Below are 17566 nucleotides of genomic sequence, written 5' to 3'. Positions count from 1 at the left end.
AGTTTATATTAATAAATATTCAATGCAAAAATTCATATATTTTTGTTTTCTTTGACAAATTCTGTTTCTTTGTGTATTAAATATTAGCCGCGATCATTTCCTGTGTATAGGGATTAGCAGTGCCTGAGCAGGAAACGACACGCCCTGGGGGTTTCACACCTGTCTTATAGTATACCTTGGGTAACGCTCGCTGGATGTGCACATCGTTGTCTAGAACACATTTGGTTCATTGTTTCATTATTATTTCATCGATATCATTTTCAGATGCAATATTGGCCTTGGAATTTATGTCATATTATTGTTGCTTTTTTTAACGGAGTGTATAAAAAGAATTAAAGTAAAAAAAAACTTTTAAAACAAATTAATGAAGTATTTGATATTAATTAAATCAAATAATGATCCATTACTATGTTATTTCGGGTCTGTTTATATCTGTACCAGTTAGAAGATTGAGAGAGAGAGAGAGAGAGAGAGAGAGAGAGAAGAAAAATATCACAATATTAAGGCACGTGCATGATCGTTTTTCCTCTTTTTTGATCAGTATATCAATTTCTTAAGTCTAGCGAATAAATCTCCCGCTGATTTATCAGTTTATTGACCATTTGTCGAATTTGTCTAAGTTTTATTCTCATTTATCGAGAGACTTGTTTATGATCCACTTTCTTCTTTCGTTTAGCATATTATGTACATGACATGTAATTTGAATTACTTCCCTTTTTGTCGCCAGATTACAACGACAGATTTTGGTGGTAAAATAAAATGTATTTTTGTTATAAAATTTGATTACGAAAAACACAGTATATTAAACATGTTAAAATTGTCGAATTATTGAAAATATTTTTTTGAAACAAAAAATTTAAAAAGGATTCTGTCTGCAATAAAAACATTCTTTATTTCATGCATTTCAATTCATGAGCTACACATGAAAAAAAAAACAACTTCGTTTTGCAATGTCGTAGGAAAACGCATACAGGTAATACACTCAGGTAACATCCTGTGTATATAGGTAGTATGTACACTAGACAGCGTCGTTCCCTCGGGGCTTCTCAGCCGCTTCGAGTAAGCTCCACTCCACACCAACTTACCTGAGGAAAACCGAACGGTTACACAGACTTCTGAAAACTTGAAGCATGGTAACTTGCTGATTAAAATAAGTTAATTTCTGTGTTGTGTGTTCAAATATTTTAAGGGCCCATATTTGTGTTTGTGTTTTATTTGAACCGGAGAAATCTGTTTTGTTTATGTTCATAAACATGATTTTAGTAATTTTCGAAAAGAGCAGAAAATAGAAATACATTCAAATACTAGATATGATATTATTGATATTCTGAATAGAAATACCTGTGATTATTTTATTAACAAGACACCCCCCCCCAAAAAAAAATCGTCGATATTTAGTTCATAGTCTTACAGTGTAGCGCATAATAATGGAGCAACGGTATTCCTACACTTAGGCGTGTTTTGTTAAAATTTAATTGTAATTATGTATCACTATCTATCATCGTTTTTCATGCTATTATTTATAACAGACATGTATACAGAAGTAACGGTACTTTTCTAAATGAAACCAAATGACTGATATAATCTCGCAGATAAATAAACACATAGCTACATGTAACTGCAACTGCACGGGCTATTTGTGAACACCGGATTACAGTGCATATAAAGAGAAGCGATATCATGGCATTCTTTAAATTTTAATTATACCTTTTTAGCAATTTGAAGATCATTTGGGGTGGCATTATTGATTTTGAAAATAAACTTAAAGTTAATATATTCGATAAATTATTCAACTTTATTTCATCCTATACTGTACATGTATAACTGTTAACAGACGTTTTTGAAATTAATTTTGAGTGACCATTGTTAAAAAAAAAAAAAGAAAGATGTTTTTTATTAAACAATTTGATAAAACTTAAAAATGAATTTTTAAAGAATCCATGTAATGGTATAAATCTATTAATATTAATGTGGTCGTAATCCTCCCCCCCCCCTCATTTCGACACGATTAAAAATCGACAATGTTTTACAGGTAAGAACATCTAAGCTGAAGAATAACGGTAGCGGGCCCCGCCGCGGTGTAAACACGGTCTCAGGTAGCACCGCGATCAAAACCCGCGACGGTGTAACGCGGAAAGGATTAATACACCGCGGAGGGGACGCGGTCTAATACGGGATCCGCGTTGCCTGTACTGTATCCATAATTTAAGGTACAATTTTTTTACTTTACATAATTATTTCACCCTAAAGTAGGGTGTTACGTTTCTTTTGCGAGTCAGTATATAAGTATAAATAACGCAAAATAAAAATATCATTAAAAATATGTTATTGAATCAAAGACATTTGGATTTTTTTAGGATACCGAAAGAACTTAAAATCCATCGCTCTCAGATGTATATCTTTACATTATAATTTATTTTAAATTTTGTCTTCTTAGCAACATGCACATATTGCCATCATATAAATTATTTTTATGCCGAAATAAGCTAATATTCATGAAATCTTTTTCTACATATTCAATTTGTCATGCTGGCAAGTGCACTAGGAAGTGAAATGAAGTCAAATACAGTTTTACATTATAAATCATGCAACAACTTGAGTTAAAAATATCTTCTAGGAAACTTTGTTGATATGAGGATGATCAAAATGCAAACGTGCTTAAAAGTTCCGGAAACTACAAATACATGTACGTATGCTTTTGACACTATCAAGTCAAACACCGGAAGTATTTTCATAGAAATTGTTTCATAGACACTAGTTTATATGTAACATCAATACTTCAAGTCAAAGTGCTAAAATCGCATGACTGCCGCATCACGGGACTAGACTAAATATAAAATATAATCGTCCTTGATATGTAGTTATTAATCATAATTACAATTATATAGATAATGTACTAAAAATAATCGCCATACCAATTACGAATACATTTTAAAATACAAAATTTAGTCGATATTTCCATTGCGCACCATAACTGTACTGCGTTGTGATTGTAACTTCATCATATAGAAACCGATAAATTGAACCCCCTTCCCTCTCCTGACAATTGCACATAAGTTATCGTAAGTAATGTAATAGGAATATCGACTATGTCTATTTAAATCAGTATTGATTGATGAATATTAAGTTACCTAGTTTTACATCACATTGGTTGTACTGACAATGTCGGGTGCTGTACTTTAAATGAAAAAAAAGTCAGATATGTAAAAAGGGTGAGCATATTGTTTTCTTTGAAAACTAAAAAGCACACACTAACTTATTAAAGATTTATCAGAAAAGAATATCCTTTAAAGATAAGGTCAAATATTTTTTTTTTTCAATAAAATCCACATGTTTTAATGGTTATCATCTGAAATATTTTATAGATAATGAAGTAAAGCAATTTCTGTCGAGAGTAAATCAATTAAGCTTCAGTCTTTTCTTAATCCCTCTCTTGAAAAACTAAGTATAGTGAGCGGGATGACAGTCCCTCTAGCTGCACATCAGTCCGTCTCTCCGTCTTTCTGTGTGTCTGTCCTTCTGTTACGCTTTAAGGTATCCATGTCTTACAAGCAACTCCTCTTATAAACCGAGTTGAATTTAATCTTGGGAACAAAATGGCATTGTGCACCTCTTATCTTCCTTTTTGATCGGACACATGTTTTGGGTTTCCCATACGAAGACAAGGACACTGTCATTCTTAAATATTAAAGGGCAGCCATCTTTTATCCATACCTTCTTCTTTACCACTGAACTAAATTTAATAATACTTTCACACATTCTTCCGTACACAATGCAATTGTGCACCTCTTATTTTACTCTTTGATTTGACGTTTATTTCGGGTCTCTCCTAAAAACACAACTTGGACTTTGATATTATAATCATACGGGAGGGGGGGGGTCACTTTTGAGGTGAAAAAATTTATTTCTCTTTTCATTTTTATTTTCGGTATTCCTATCTAACTTAAAAATCATCTGTAAAAATATGAAACCAAAATCCCATTTGATTTTGTCCAATAATTCATGAGTTATTAAAGTTCATATGACGACATCCCACAAATGTGAAAATCAAAAACTCATTATCTTCAATGTCTCTCCAACGCATCTTCAGAACCTTACTTTTCCTTTCCATGGAATACATCAGAGTGTTTTTCTTTCAAAACCAGCTGGCTATATTGGGTATGGGAAACCGCGCCAAAGAAATACTCAATGAGATGGCAGGACGAATAAACTGTCCGTGACATGACTCTGTTTCGCGTTTACGTCACGGTTGATTGAAAACCATTCCATACCTTCTTTTACAAAGGCTACAAACCATTTGTGTACCTCAGGTGCATCATTTGGTGCAACAAGATTTGCTGACAAATTCTCCCTCAGCAAATTGCACGTGTTATGGACTTCTTAGCGTTTCCCTACGTGACGTCATACAGTTCACGGTTGAGTAATTCTGAACACTGATTTTGGTGCTTAGTAACTATATTTCACATCTGACCAATTTTCGTAATTTTTTGTCATGCGGTCAAAAAGTTTTCGAAAATTATGCTACCCTGCGTTTCTTTTTCCTTCCTGTATAAAATAAAGAAGACGATCTCAAAATTGAATCTTAAAACTTATTGGTGGTTAATTATCGGAGATAGGGTGCTGCTTTATTTGCGACATCATGAAACCGTCAACATTACGGTATGCCATAGCCTTCTTTTACGTTGCAGAGCTGTGTATTGTGTCCTCCTGCTTTTGGCTCATTTTTATCAGACAAAAGTAGAAATTGTTATTGCACAACACAGTCATTGTTATGTCGCCCGCACATTTTTTGCATTATTATTTAAATGTCACAATTCTCCAAGGCGTATTGGGTCTTATCAGGCATCTACATTTCAGGTTGTATTTTATATCAAACAAAGGTGTATACATTAATCGTGATGTCCGTCCATCTGTAAAGCTTTAGGGTACCAGTCTCTTATCAGCAAATCCTCTGTTATTCCTAAATTAAATTAAGTAAGACTTTTACAGAATCTTTGTTATATAGTGCCATTTTACACTTCCTATTTTACTCTTTAAACGGGCATATATTTTCGGTTTTCCAGAGCGAAACATTGACACTGTGATTTTTGTATAAAATTGAAGGGTATCCATCTCTTACCTGCAACTCCTTTTGTACCACTGAGTTCTTTTGTTGAATGCTTATTGAGAAATACGTAATCATGTGTTTTCACGTGATTATCATGGAAAATAACTATTTTATTAATTGATTTCTATAAAATATCAGCTTTTCTATTATAAGCTTGTGGGCAACTTATTTATAACACGTTTATCAATATTACAATACTAAAGCAATCAATGCAATTGGTTGTACATTTTAAATCTAGTCTTTCGTAAGTAAATAAGATCCTTAGAAAGATTTAATTTCAACTATAGAAAAACACAGAAATTCAGTATGCATTTTCTAAAGTATGTTTTTTTTATCAACGAATAAAAGGAATCAAGAAATATAAATATTTGTTTGGAAGCACACGTGTACTAAATAATGAAGTTTTCCTATTTACAAGTGCTATGTTTTACTGGAAAATTATTTTAGTAGTACAGGGAATTTTGCGGAAGAACGATTTTTCAAAAAGAAAAATAAATAACAAAAAATAAAACAAGGAAATTTAAATAAACTAGTTTGGGAATGGTGTATTTGTGCAGGGGTACAATGATTTTAAAATCGAGAAATTCTCATAGATATAAAAGCCCCCTGGGCATTTTGTTAACCGTTAAAAATATAACCGCTTTTCTGTTACTTATTGTACACTCCGGTATTTTGACCAAAGGACCTTGTTCGGAGTAAGTGAAATATTTTCACAGTTAAACTGAAATTGCTTTTTTTAATGTTATTAATGATTTGGCGATTACTGTATAAGTGGAATTTTCATCGAATTGCAAATTTAGCGATTTATACTGAATTTAAATTTTAAAAAAAGTATTTTAGCTATATTAAGAATCATGGAAATGTAATAGCATCTTCTAATGCAAAATAAATACTTAATTTGAGCGATCCAACACACGTGCTAAAACTAGATCCCAAAAATGAATCTTTGCTAAAATTTCTGCTTTTACGGGGTATATTTCATATGAATCTAGGGATAGCTTCTACAATGGTTGTTGCCCTGGCAAATCTTGGAACTCCACACTTCAACAGTGTCTTGGTAAGTTGACTAGATTTAATGCATCCTCCGGGTATTTATCACAGAAAACAACATATATTGTATTTTTATCTTATTCTCTCCTTGAAAACTACTTGAATGAAATCCTAAAATGTCGTATTACTAATTCTGGCTTTTGATCTGAAATCTTGTAGATTGTTCCCCAGGATTGTACGGAGAAAATTGTAGTCATTCTTGTCCGTATCCACAATTTGGTGATAAATGTACAAACACGTGCAACTGTAACATAAGCTCGTGTGATTTCGTTGCAGGATGTGCAGGTACGAAACCGTTATTAACAAATTGATTATATATAAATTGTAGATGTGAGGTTGTCCCAAAGGGTCCTCGACAATGTTTATAGCTTTGTTAAATTGCAATCATTACTAACTAATTGCTGCATATATAGTCATACTATTTTCTATTTGTCTTTGAAAATTTGGAATTCTTAATTATATATCTTTCATATAATAAAATTGGGACGATTTATATTAAGGTCGATATGGTATGTCTGCATACAAACATAATTGTGAATAGTTTACACATAATATTATTAGATTTGCTTTCATTTTTGGGGGATATTATGTTAAACAATGAACACATATTTAAATCAATTAAACCAGTATCAAAAATTAAATAACATGTTAAATTTTCATATAAATGGCATTAGAAGCAAACAATTATTATCCTGATTATCAAAGTATCGTCGGATTTGAGTTTGATACAAATGACATCGTCAAATGCGTAACCGGCGCACAGGGATGTAATTTTATATATATATATATAGATATAATTTATTTACATCAGAGACCGTTCAAAAAGTCCAGAATTGACATTACATACATACTACATTCTGATAGAAAAGTTCTTTTTAAATAATATAAGATCCAAGGATAGCTTTTCTATATACCGAAAATAGTTACCGCATGCAAGAAGTAGAGTACTGTTAGTTAAACGCAAACAGTGGAGAACTTTCAGGGCCATGAACGACATCAAACAAAGTGTATTCTCAGCTTCCTACAATGTAAGTATACAATACATTTGAATAAATTTCGAGTGAAATTTGAATCTGCCAAAACACGGAAAGTAGTGATTTTAAATAGGTCTCGAAGTCAAGAGTGGATTTTTACTTTAAAAAAAATAATGTAAACAGACACGTGTGAAGCGGCATAAGAGAACACGACTTTATACAATGTAACTAACGTAAATTACATTTGCTTTCTTGCACTGATGTACATATATACTTGCTTTCTTTATTTGTTTCATAGTTTTCTTATTAAGTGTGATATATTCGTGAACCTTGTATAATAACGTATAATTACATGATCACATGTATAAAATGTGACTTTTTGCCCTGACAAGAAAAGATATTTATGTTCTTTTGTTATTATGCAAGACCGAAGCCAAGTCAACTGAGCTAGTTTTTTGATGGATTAAAATTAAAATAACAACAGAAGTGAAAGTGAAAAAATGTAAACATTTTATAAGGGGGTCAGACAAGACTAGAAAAAACTTTGAAAGAATACAAAAATCTTTGGTAACATATTATGCAATCTGACCCCCTAAAATTACATATATCATAAAGCAGGCACTGATATGCCTGTCATCAAAAAGGGTGGGTTAAAGGAAAATAAACGCCAAACAAATAAATATGAACACTTATATAAGTACATACATGTATATAACAAATATAATATAAGACGGTGGAAGAAAGGGGGTGGATGGAGGGATTTTCGATAAAAAATTTCTTTGTAAATTTGTGTGGCTTTCTCCTTTGGTAAAAAATTTTTAAAAAATGGTCACGTGATTAGGAGAAGCCACGCTGATTGGCTGTTAATTAAGACAATGGTGTCATAGATTAAAATTAGGTAATTGTTCACGATCTAAATAGTTTTAAGCATGAAACAACTTTACTATTACCAAATAAAAAATGTTACCTCAGAATTAGATTATAACAGATAAAACAATTGTAGTTAATATAACTCTGTCACATAAAGGATATTATTACTGTAATGATAATAACTTATTTAATTAAGCAAAGAGAAACTAAACAATTTGGACAATGCTAACCCTCGTATCCATAAAAATCGGCGTTTTTTGCTAACATGTAATCTAACAACTTTTTTTGAATATTTGTTGGATTAATATACGTAAAGGCCAAATAGATATATGGGTACAGCTAAACTCCTTTAGTACGAACACGGATATTGCGAATTTACAGATATAGCTGAGTTATCTTGGATACCGGCTATATAAATTTAACTATTATCTTGTACGGATATAACGAATTACGGATATAGCGAAGTACTTTTGAAGGACCCATTGACTTCTTTATAACCGAGTGTATTTAAGGTTCATAAACTCATAAAAAATGTTGTTTGAACCTTTATGACCTTAAACATGTATTTCATAAGTAAAATACAAACAATTGTAGCATAGCTTGTGGGGCAAAAAAAAAATAAAAACAATTCAACTTACGGAATTTTATAATATTTATATCATTCATACATGTAGTTATCTCTCTGATATAGTATCAATGAACCATAATATACTGTATATAAAAGAAATGTATGCAGAAAGACTACTAAAATATATTAATCAAAGCACACATTTTAATAATAATAACCATTAATCGATATTTATTCGTAATAATTTCAATCTCAATTTATTTTAATCGCCTAGATTATCTTCTTTACCACTTCGTGTTCGAAGTCATCATACTTTCCAGAACTTTCAATAGAGAGTAGGATCGGACATAAACTGAAAAGGATATGCACATTTAATTGTTTAATCGGTATTCACAACTTACTCTTTCATGCATGTCACTTAAAGTTTATTTGTTCGTTTGTTTCTTTTTTGTTTTGTTTTTCTCTTTTGAATAAATCATAATAGATGTTTTTGAAATAATTGAACGCTTGCTTGATGTCAGTTTCCATGTAAAATAATATTCAAATAAACTTATTTACATTACTGTACATTACTGTATCGGAGTAATCGATACATTTACTCCGATAAATGTATCATTATATCGGAGTATATATCGGAGAATGTAATATCGGAGTATTACATTACTGTACATTACTGTATCGGAGATAGAATTCGAAATTCGCTTATCCATGACAACAGCATCTACATGTTCTTAAAATAAAAATGTAATTTGTCAGGTTCACAAAGTAAAACCTAGATTGAGAATATACATGACTTGTATCCATGTATATTTTTTTTTAGTTTCTTTTGTATTTAATTAAAAATGACAAAGAATCTGATTATTTGGTTTGATTTCGGGTAAAATGATTTAGGGTGTTCAAAGTACGCGTGTTTGTTTATAAAGGATGAGGTGACTAGCGGCCCCTCGTATATTGACAAAAAATTAAATGTCTCAATTTTACTCAAATTTTTGTATGTAACTTATCACTGATATGTGTACCTTTATAGAATACTATTTTTAACAAAAATAGAAACGTGATTTGAAAGATATAGATCTTAGATTGGGGTAGGGGTATCATGTTTACATTCAATTCCCATTGCATTTTAACCCCGCCCCACTCTTTGAAGCCCTTAAAATATACGAGCGCAGATAGGTACAATTTTCTCCTTTGGCTGATCCCTGTATTTCATTGAAATCTACCTATATGTGAAAGGAGAAAATTGTACCTAACAGCGCTCACATGCTATTTTAAAAAAAAATGTAAAATCTATTTGCCCTTTCCCATTATAAACAGATCGACGGAACTAGATTTTCTGACATAAGAATGAATTCATATGCTAATCGAGGCTCAGGCGATACTTTGTAACTGACCAATCAGCTAAATGAAATTCGTTACGAGTGAGTACCACAAAAATACTATGGAAACATGCTTGAAATTTTACTGCTTTCCGATATTTTTTTTATGCATTTGAGTCACAGATTAGGCACGGATCTACATATGTACCATTTCCGAGACCACAGTATTTATATACAGTTACAAACAACTGATAGAATATACATGATATACATGTACATTAGTTTAAAGTTTTGTAGCGTGTTTGGTGAGCAAATCGCTAGGTCTACACGTATTACCGAGTATCGGTGAATACATGTTTCATGTGCATTTCTTGTCCTAAAAACCATAAATGCTGAAAATCCATGCGTATCATTAAGTATAAAGAGCATTTGGCTGACCATTATAAACGTTTGAAATGTAGAAAAGGATAACAAGTAAATTGACCTAAACCACGTGTCTGCGATAAAATGTAAACGTAATAAACCAGCATGTTCTGTTGTTCTGTCATCGGATTGGACAATGACTAGAACGAAATAATAACAATAGCCATATAAGGTCTTCTCGGACACGCATATCCCTCTATTGTACTAAGACCCGCCCATTCTCTTGCCACAAAAGAAAATATTCGCACAAACCTAGCCGAATTTAGCTGTGATAGGGTCTAAAAAACCAAAGACAATGCAGTATTCCTTATAATAAAAATGTGTCTGAACTATTAAAACTATTCAAAAGGCGTCGTATTTATTCACTCATGTTTGAAAACTACCAACATAGTTGTAGATTAAATATAATTCGTCGTGGAAAAAGGGGCCCCAGAAAGCAGTTATGTCACATCATCCTTTATTTTTAACTGAATACCCGTCTATTGACGTTGTCAAGTTGTGCAAATTTAAGATACTTTTAGTCTATTGTAACACTGTAAGCGTTTTTGTAGAGTTGTATTATTGACTGCTTATAAATCGTCTAAACCTCCGCATTAAAAAAAAATTCTTATTTGTACAACTAGAGACTATTTGTGCGTAGGGGGAATAATGAAGCATACAAAACATTCTACCTTGACTGAATAAGTGCTACATTATGACGTTCTAGTAGGCAAGATAACGTCAATTTAAGAACATAAGTTTTTGTTTAGTTAGTATATAAAGATTTACTTAAACTATAGAAAATGAATAGATAGAAACGTGTAAACGTCAACAAAAATAAAACGGTCTTATTTTGTTATGTTGTATTTGTCATTTTGATTAAAAACTTTCACCGATGATGTCATATGTATGCATCAAGTACCTTTGGAATTGGCTATGTCTTGTAAAGAGAATTTGCCTAAGAAGGCATGTACAAAGATACGTAAAATGGAGTTTAAAAGCAAATTTCGTTAATATTTTGTGAAATTCCTATGGAGTTCAGTTTATAAAAGAGGTGCGCTAATTTATTTTCATCGATATATTCTCTTTCAAAGACAGTTAGCTATAAACATGTATAAACGTATATCGGTCGGCCTTTCCTCTCTCATTCGTGACAAAAATAATGCAACAGAACAACAATAAGGTGTATATTTCAAAACATAAGATTTGTACAGATGGAAATTTTGCCTCATTAAATACTTGGAAAGTGCTGAATTAGGTATGGTTTTACAAAAAATATTGGTTCATATGTAAAAAAAAAATCAAAAGATCGATTAAGGCTTCGTGCGATTGTATTGAATTTATTTTGAATCAAACCAGGTCCTCCCGTCACGATCCTGGCGCCGCATCAAACCTAAGACGTAAAAATAGGTAGTGACTGTTCCTTCGCCAAGCGCTCGGCTTCAGAAGTGACAGTCGGTGTGTCTTTCGGATGTGACCTTAAAAACGTAGGTCCCGTGTCACGGTAGGCGCTGGCACGATAAAGAACTCTCACTGCTCAATGGCCCTGAGTGCAAAGTATGGGTCTAAATTTGAAGCCCTTCACCGGCAAAAGGTGACATCTCCATATGAGTGAAAAATTCTCGACAGGGACGTTAAACAATATACGATCAATCAATCAATCTTAGCATACCTGCGTATCTTAAGGAGCAGTCTTAGGAGAAATATTTGATTTGAAATGTAATAGTTCTACATGTACCCATGAACAGATATAATGAACGATAGTAATATTTTGTTAGGCTATGTCTAGGTCACGTTGATGTTTATCATAGATACAGATTATAACTGCATCATTCAGTCAACTATCTTATCACTGAAAGGCCTACTAGTTAATGAACACCTTGATGTTTATTCGGTTTGAAGTTAATTTAATGACATACACTATATTAAATTTAGCCGTGGTACTTCGTCTATATGAGACAATTTAGACACCTTTGAATAATAACTGGAGCTTTCTAATGAATGCAATTCATTCGCCATTTTTAATTCCCTCAGGTGACTTATTACTACAATGTATCCAATTTTGTCGGTTGGCAGTCATCGTGGGTCGTTCTATCGGCATTTTTGGATAACGGAGAACAAAATTGTGAATAAACTGTCCCTACAATGTTTCAAAATCTTCTTCACTAATCTTTGACATCAAGCAGTCAAACTTTCGGGATCATTGTAATCAGCAGTGAGCTCTGTACCAAAATTGTGAAATTAATGGCCCCAGGGTCAGGGTCAGTGTGAAAGTGAAGCTTTATTGATTATATAGTGAAAGCGCATTATTTCTTTGAAAAAATTCTTCTCTGCTTCTGGGTATTAAACTAACTAACTAAGTATGGCCCCGGGGTCAGGGATATTGGTGTAAGGGCGGGGCTATATAGATCGTGGAGTGAAAGTGCATTTTTTCCTTGAAAATGTTCTTCTCTACTCATAGTTATGATGAGCAGGAGTGCCTCTGCAAAAATTGTGAATTTTATGACCTCGGGTATATGTAATGGGTTCTGGTGTTGAGGCGGGGCTCTTTAAATTATATAGTGAAAATGCGTCAATTCTTTAAAATCTTCTCCTCTGCTCCTGGGTTTTAAATAAACTCACTTTATAGTTTATAGTTATTATGAACCAGGGTTTCTCTTCCAAAATTTTTAAATTGAAGGCGCCTTTGTTATTGGTTCTGGTGTTAAGGCGGGACTCCATTGAATATACCTGTACATGTATAACGAAAATGCACGAGTTCTTTGAAAAAAAAAATCTTTGCTCCTGGGTATTATGCAAATGATATAAGTAGATATCTCTGATTAAGAAAAGTCCCCTTTCCAAAATGATTAATTTCAGGGGCCTCAGGTCAGAGGTATTGGGGGTGAGGGGTTACATATTCTGAAAATAAATGAATTCTTTGAAATCTGCACTTTCTAATTTATCAACTATATATGAAGAGCAAAATGTCTTTTTGAAAATTTATAAATATGTGGCCCCAGGGTCAGTTGTTCCTGTGGGGTGGGATGCAAAACTGGTTATAAAGTTGAAATGCATTTTCTCATTGCTATCTGATCCTCCTCTGGGTATTACATGTAAGTATCCAACATAAGCAAGCTAAGTGTAAAGTTATAATAAGCAATGGTGCCTTGTTCAAAATTTGGAATTTCATGGCTTCTGGTTTAAAACACGTGCAAAATTCAAATGTTGGTGAGGCGTTGCATGATACCCAGGTGGCGTTTTAGGCCCGTGTACCTTTTGTTCCAACAAAATACGTCAAATTAGATATCATAACACAACAGACACGGTAACGTATATATCTTGTTGTATTTCGTGGTAACTGAATGTAAACCGTGAAGTCATTGATGTGCTATTAAATATGTGTCTGATGTGTTCATGTGAGTACAAATTTAAATAGAAATGATGAATTTATGTTTGAATATTAAAATTCATTTATTTAGTTTTAGAAATCTCTGAGGAGGAGGAAATCACTGAGGCCGAGGAGGAGGAGGAAGAGGAAGTGACGGTCTTAAGACTCAGCAACGGTTATCTACGCATGTCTGTAATCGTATCTTCTATTCTGGTGGCAGTGTTGTTGATTGTGTACTTGATAATCTTACTGCATGAAAAAAGAAACAACAGACAGAATGACAGTGAAGACACTGAATATGAAAATTGCCGTTTTGAAATTCAGATACAAGAAAATGCACCCTGAAAAGACAAGGAAACATCGGACATTTCGATTCTGATAAAACTTAAGTTTTTTTTTCGTTTCTATTTTAGAACAACGTAGTTTAATTTGACCTGATTTATTTGTGCTCCAATAGAACAAAGAATATTTAGCAATTATTCAGTTCCTGTAATTCAGGCGTATTACTGTATTTAAAAATTTGTTTTAAAAAATTCATTGTACATATTCTAAGACATTTCCGTTTTATCCATTTTTTCTGCTCAAATATTTCTATGAAACTACAACTGTAATATAATCCTTAATTTCTTGAATATTTTTTTTTGACGAATGGAATGTGTAAAAAACAAGTCTGATACAAAGTTGTTATTTTTTTTATAGACCAGGTCATTAAGAACTGATTTATTGATTGATTGTATATTGTTTAACGTCCCTCTTGAGAATTTTTCACTCATATGGAGACGTCACCGTATGCCGGTGAAGGGCTTCAAATTTAGACCTATACTCGGCACTCAGGGCCATTGAGCAGTGAGGGTTCTTTATAGTGCCAGCGCCGACCGTGACACGGGACCTACGTTTTTAAGGTCATATCCGAAAGACCCGTGACTTTCACTTCTAGTGCCGAGCGCTTGGCGAAGGAACAGTTACTACCTATGTTTACGTCTTAGGTATGACGCAGCGCCGCGAACGAGAATCGAACTCAGACCTCCCGGTCACGCAGAGAACGCTCTACCACTAGGCTACCGTGACCGGTCATTAAGAACTGATAATAATGTTAAATTTACAAAATCATTGTGTAAAATAGTTGTAACTATGCAACGTAGCATATACTGTAGATCACTAAATTTTCGCGACACCTTGTTTTCGCGAGAGGGTCATTGACTATTGATAAGTGAGACAAAATTTTCGCGACTTGTAACCGGTTATTACTCTATAAAATCTTAAAGAAAACTATTATACGCGTGAATTAAATTTTCGCCAGCGCACTGTTTCGCGTAATTACGCGAAAATAAAATTCTCAGGAAAAAAAGTTATTTACAGTACTCATGTTAAAATGAAATAGAAAACTTATAGTAGTATATAAAAAATCAATAAACAATAAAAGACAATCTTCAATGGGTTAACGAATTTTTTTCTGATCATATTGTCACAAAAATTTTTATAATATATATACATATATATATATATAAAAGGAGATTGAGAAAAAGTAAATAGGGTGAATTCACCATGCATCGGATACCCTTGTACTTCAACAAGTTCTAGCGATATCGCTACCGACGGAAAATTATCAAAATGGGGTTTAACATTTAGTTTGTGATTAAAATAACAATTTAGGGCACAATTATATGCCCTTTATTGAGAAAATATCCCCGAAAATCGAGTTTGTAGAAAAAACTGAAAATTCACCATGGATCGGACATTGTTCACCATGCATCGGGCAGACGGTATGGAGACTGGAAAAATATCATACCTTTATCACAGTGCTTTAAAATCCTTGATATGGATATATTTTCACCTTTTATCTAAGAAATAACCCTCAACTTTAATTTAATCGACGATATTATTGCACAAATGTAGAATGATTCTCGAGACCTCACTCTGTCTAAGAAATGCTTTAAAATGCTTATAATGCCGTAATTCGCGCCTTTTTCTCATGGTTTATCATACCCTGGTTTGTAGAAATAAATTGAGTAAAATTCCAGACGTCATATATCGATAACTTGTATTTTGACTGAAAAATAGAGTTTTTATTTTCTTTTTCCGCAAAAAACAGCCGTCAGCTGGGTTATGTATGAAAATGGTAGTGCTTACCTTTGCATCTAAAAGTGTCCGATGCATGGTTAATTTGTGTCCGATGTACGGTGAAAATAGCATACTACTAAAAACCAGCTCTAATAAGAATTAAACAAACATTGAAGTGAAATTTAATTATAATATATGTAAAATTACCAATCCCTGGCAAATTCACCAAAGTCCGACTCGTTCCGTGGAAGTCGAATTTAAAAGAACGATAACTCTAAAAATTGCAAAATCTTAAATTTCGGGTTATTCCCCTTAGATGATGTAAAAATATGACGTAACTTCAAGGCCATTTGCGGGGTATTTTTATCACAACATGATAAACACAATCGGTATCATCAAAAAATTTAAATCTTCGTCTTTATGAAAGAAACAAATAAATACACAGAACTCTTAAGTTGAAAGAGAGTTTATTGCCTAAAGTTGTCCGAAGCAAGGTATGTGTCCGATGCATGGTGAACTCACCCTATCCAAATATAATACATTCTATAATATGCTATTTTTTTATACGCTGCTGTCTCTGGTTCACCTTTTGTGTTGACGAGGACGAGGGACTTTGGCTTTTAAAGTCTCTTTCAAAATTCTTTGACTTTCATTTTTGGTGCAAGATGTTTGGCAAAGAAAGCATTTGACGCATTTTTGAAAAGTTTTTCTTGGTGCAGTAAACTTATTTTCTACATGTATATAAAGTATCTATTCGCAAATGTACCTTCAAATATCAGAGGATAGTGACTTTTTACCCGAATCTGATATCTGAAGAGGCAATTCGAGTTAGCAAATACTCTTAATGTTTGGTATCATTTGTCCAAGATACCGAGCTACCCATAACCCAGAAACGCCATGGATAACGGTTTTAATTTTATGTTTTGGCATTGCCTATGCACGGTTGAAACAAACATTATGATGGAAATTCCTTAGGTCAGTCTGAAATCAAAATACATAATAATTTTTAAAAGTATGACATACAGGTTGAAGACTCTTTGAAAAGTGTAACATTTGAATGTATATATTTAGACAGTCCCGAGTTCTAGAGTAAAAATGTAAGGTTTGATCAACATATTTAGCGTTGAGGAGCTGTTTCTTATTATACATTATACTTCTGCTTTAAAACAGGGAGGAAGAGAGGTATTATACGTGAGTAGCCATCGAGGTGTCTAATCGTCTGCCTAGCTGTCTGTCTGTACGTCCGTCCATCTGTAACGCTTTAGGGTACCCATCTCTTATCTGCAAATCCTCCTATACCCCTGAATGAAATTCTATGACATTTATAGAATCTTAGTCACATAGTGTCATTGTGCACTTCCAATTTTACTCTTTGAACGAACATTTGCATTTCCCATGGCAAACCATGAACACTGCCACTATTTTTAAAATATTGAAGGGTACCCGTCTCATTTTGGTTCCCGAGAGCAAAATATGATATTTGTCATTACAAACATATGGGAGGCATGGGCTTGAATACAAATACATCATTGCCTACAGTGCCTCTTTTTTATCGTAATCTTTTGGAAATATCACTAACCTTACTGGTAAGCAGGTATTTTTAACTTTTCCAAGACAGGTAATAAGACAATATGTGGGATTATCTTTTCTTATTTAGGAACAAATTTCATGGAAACTGTTAAGATATTCGGAAGTCGTTGGCTTATTCTTTACTGGATAAATATGAATTTGTCCTTAGTATTATCTTGCTAAAATAAAAGTTTTGTTTGGAAAGGCTGATTTTCATGAAACAGTTAACTCTGCAATTTATTTACCTAGTTTGACAATGAACTTGGATCTTGAAATACG

At 33.0% G+C, this 17566-nt stretch overlaps 1 protein-coding gene across 2 annotated transcripts; it reads left to right on the top strand.

The window, feature by feature from the left end:
• The first annotated feature begins 5651 nt into the window (after nt 1-5651).
• LOC134232696 (uncharacterized) lies at nt 5652-15037 on the top strand. Of its 2 annotated transcripts, none has more exons than XM_062714682.1 (4): nt 5652-5802; nt 6100-6164; nt 6317-6442; nt 13755-15037. In XM_062714682.1, exons 1-4 carry the CDS (start codon nt 5672-5674, stop codon nt 14000-14002), a joined length of 570 nt encoding a protein of 189 aa, XP_062570666.1. In that variant the 5' UTR covers nt 5652-5671; the 3' UTR covers nt 14003-15037. The 2 variants fall into 2 exon arrangements, with proteins under 2 accessions (XP_062570666.1, XP_062570665.1); XM_062714681.1 differs by having other exon boundaries at nt 13749-15037.
• Nucleotides 15038-17566: the final 2529 nt, after the last annotated feature.

Source organism: Saccostrea cucullata, unplaced genomic scaffold (assembly GCF_032062105.1).
Source record: "Saccostrea cucullata isolate Sc308-1 unplaced genomic scaffold, CSIRO_AGI_Scuc_v1 ctg460, whole genome shotgun sequence".
In the NCBI taxonomy this organism is placed as follows: domain Eukaryota; kingdom Metazoa; phylum Mollusca; class Bivalvia; order Ostreida; family Ostreidae; genus Saccostrea; species Saccostrea cuccullata.
Note: the sequence above shows the minus strand (reverse complement) of the source record. Positions and strands in the feature narration are given on the sequence as shown.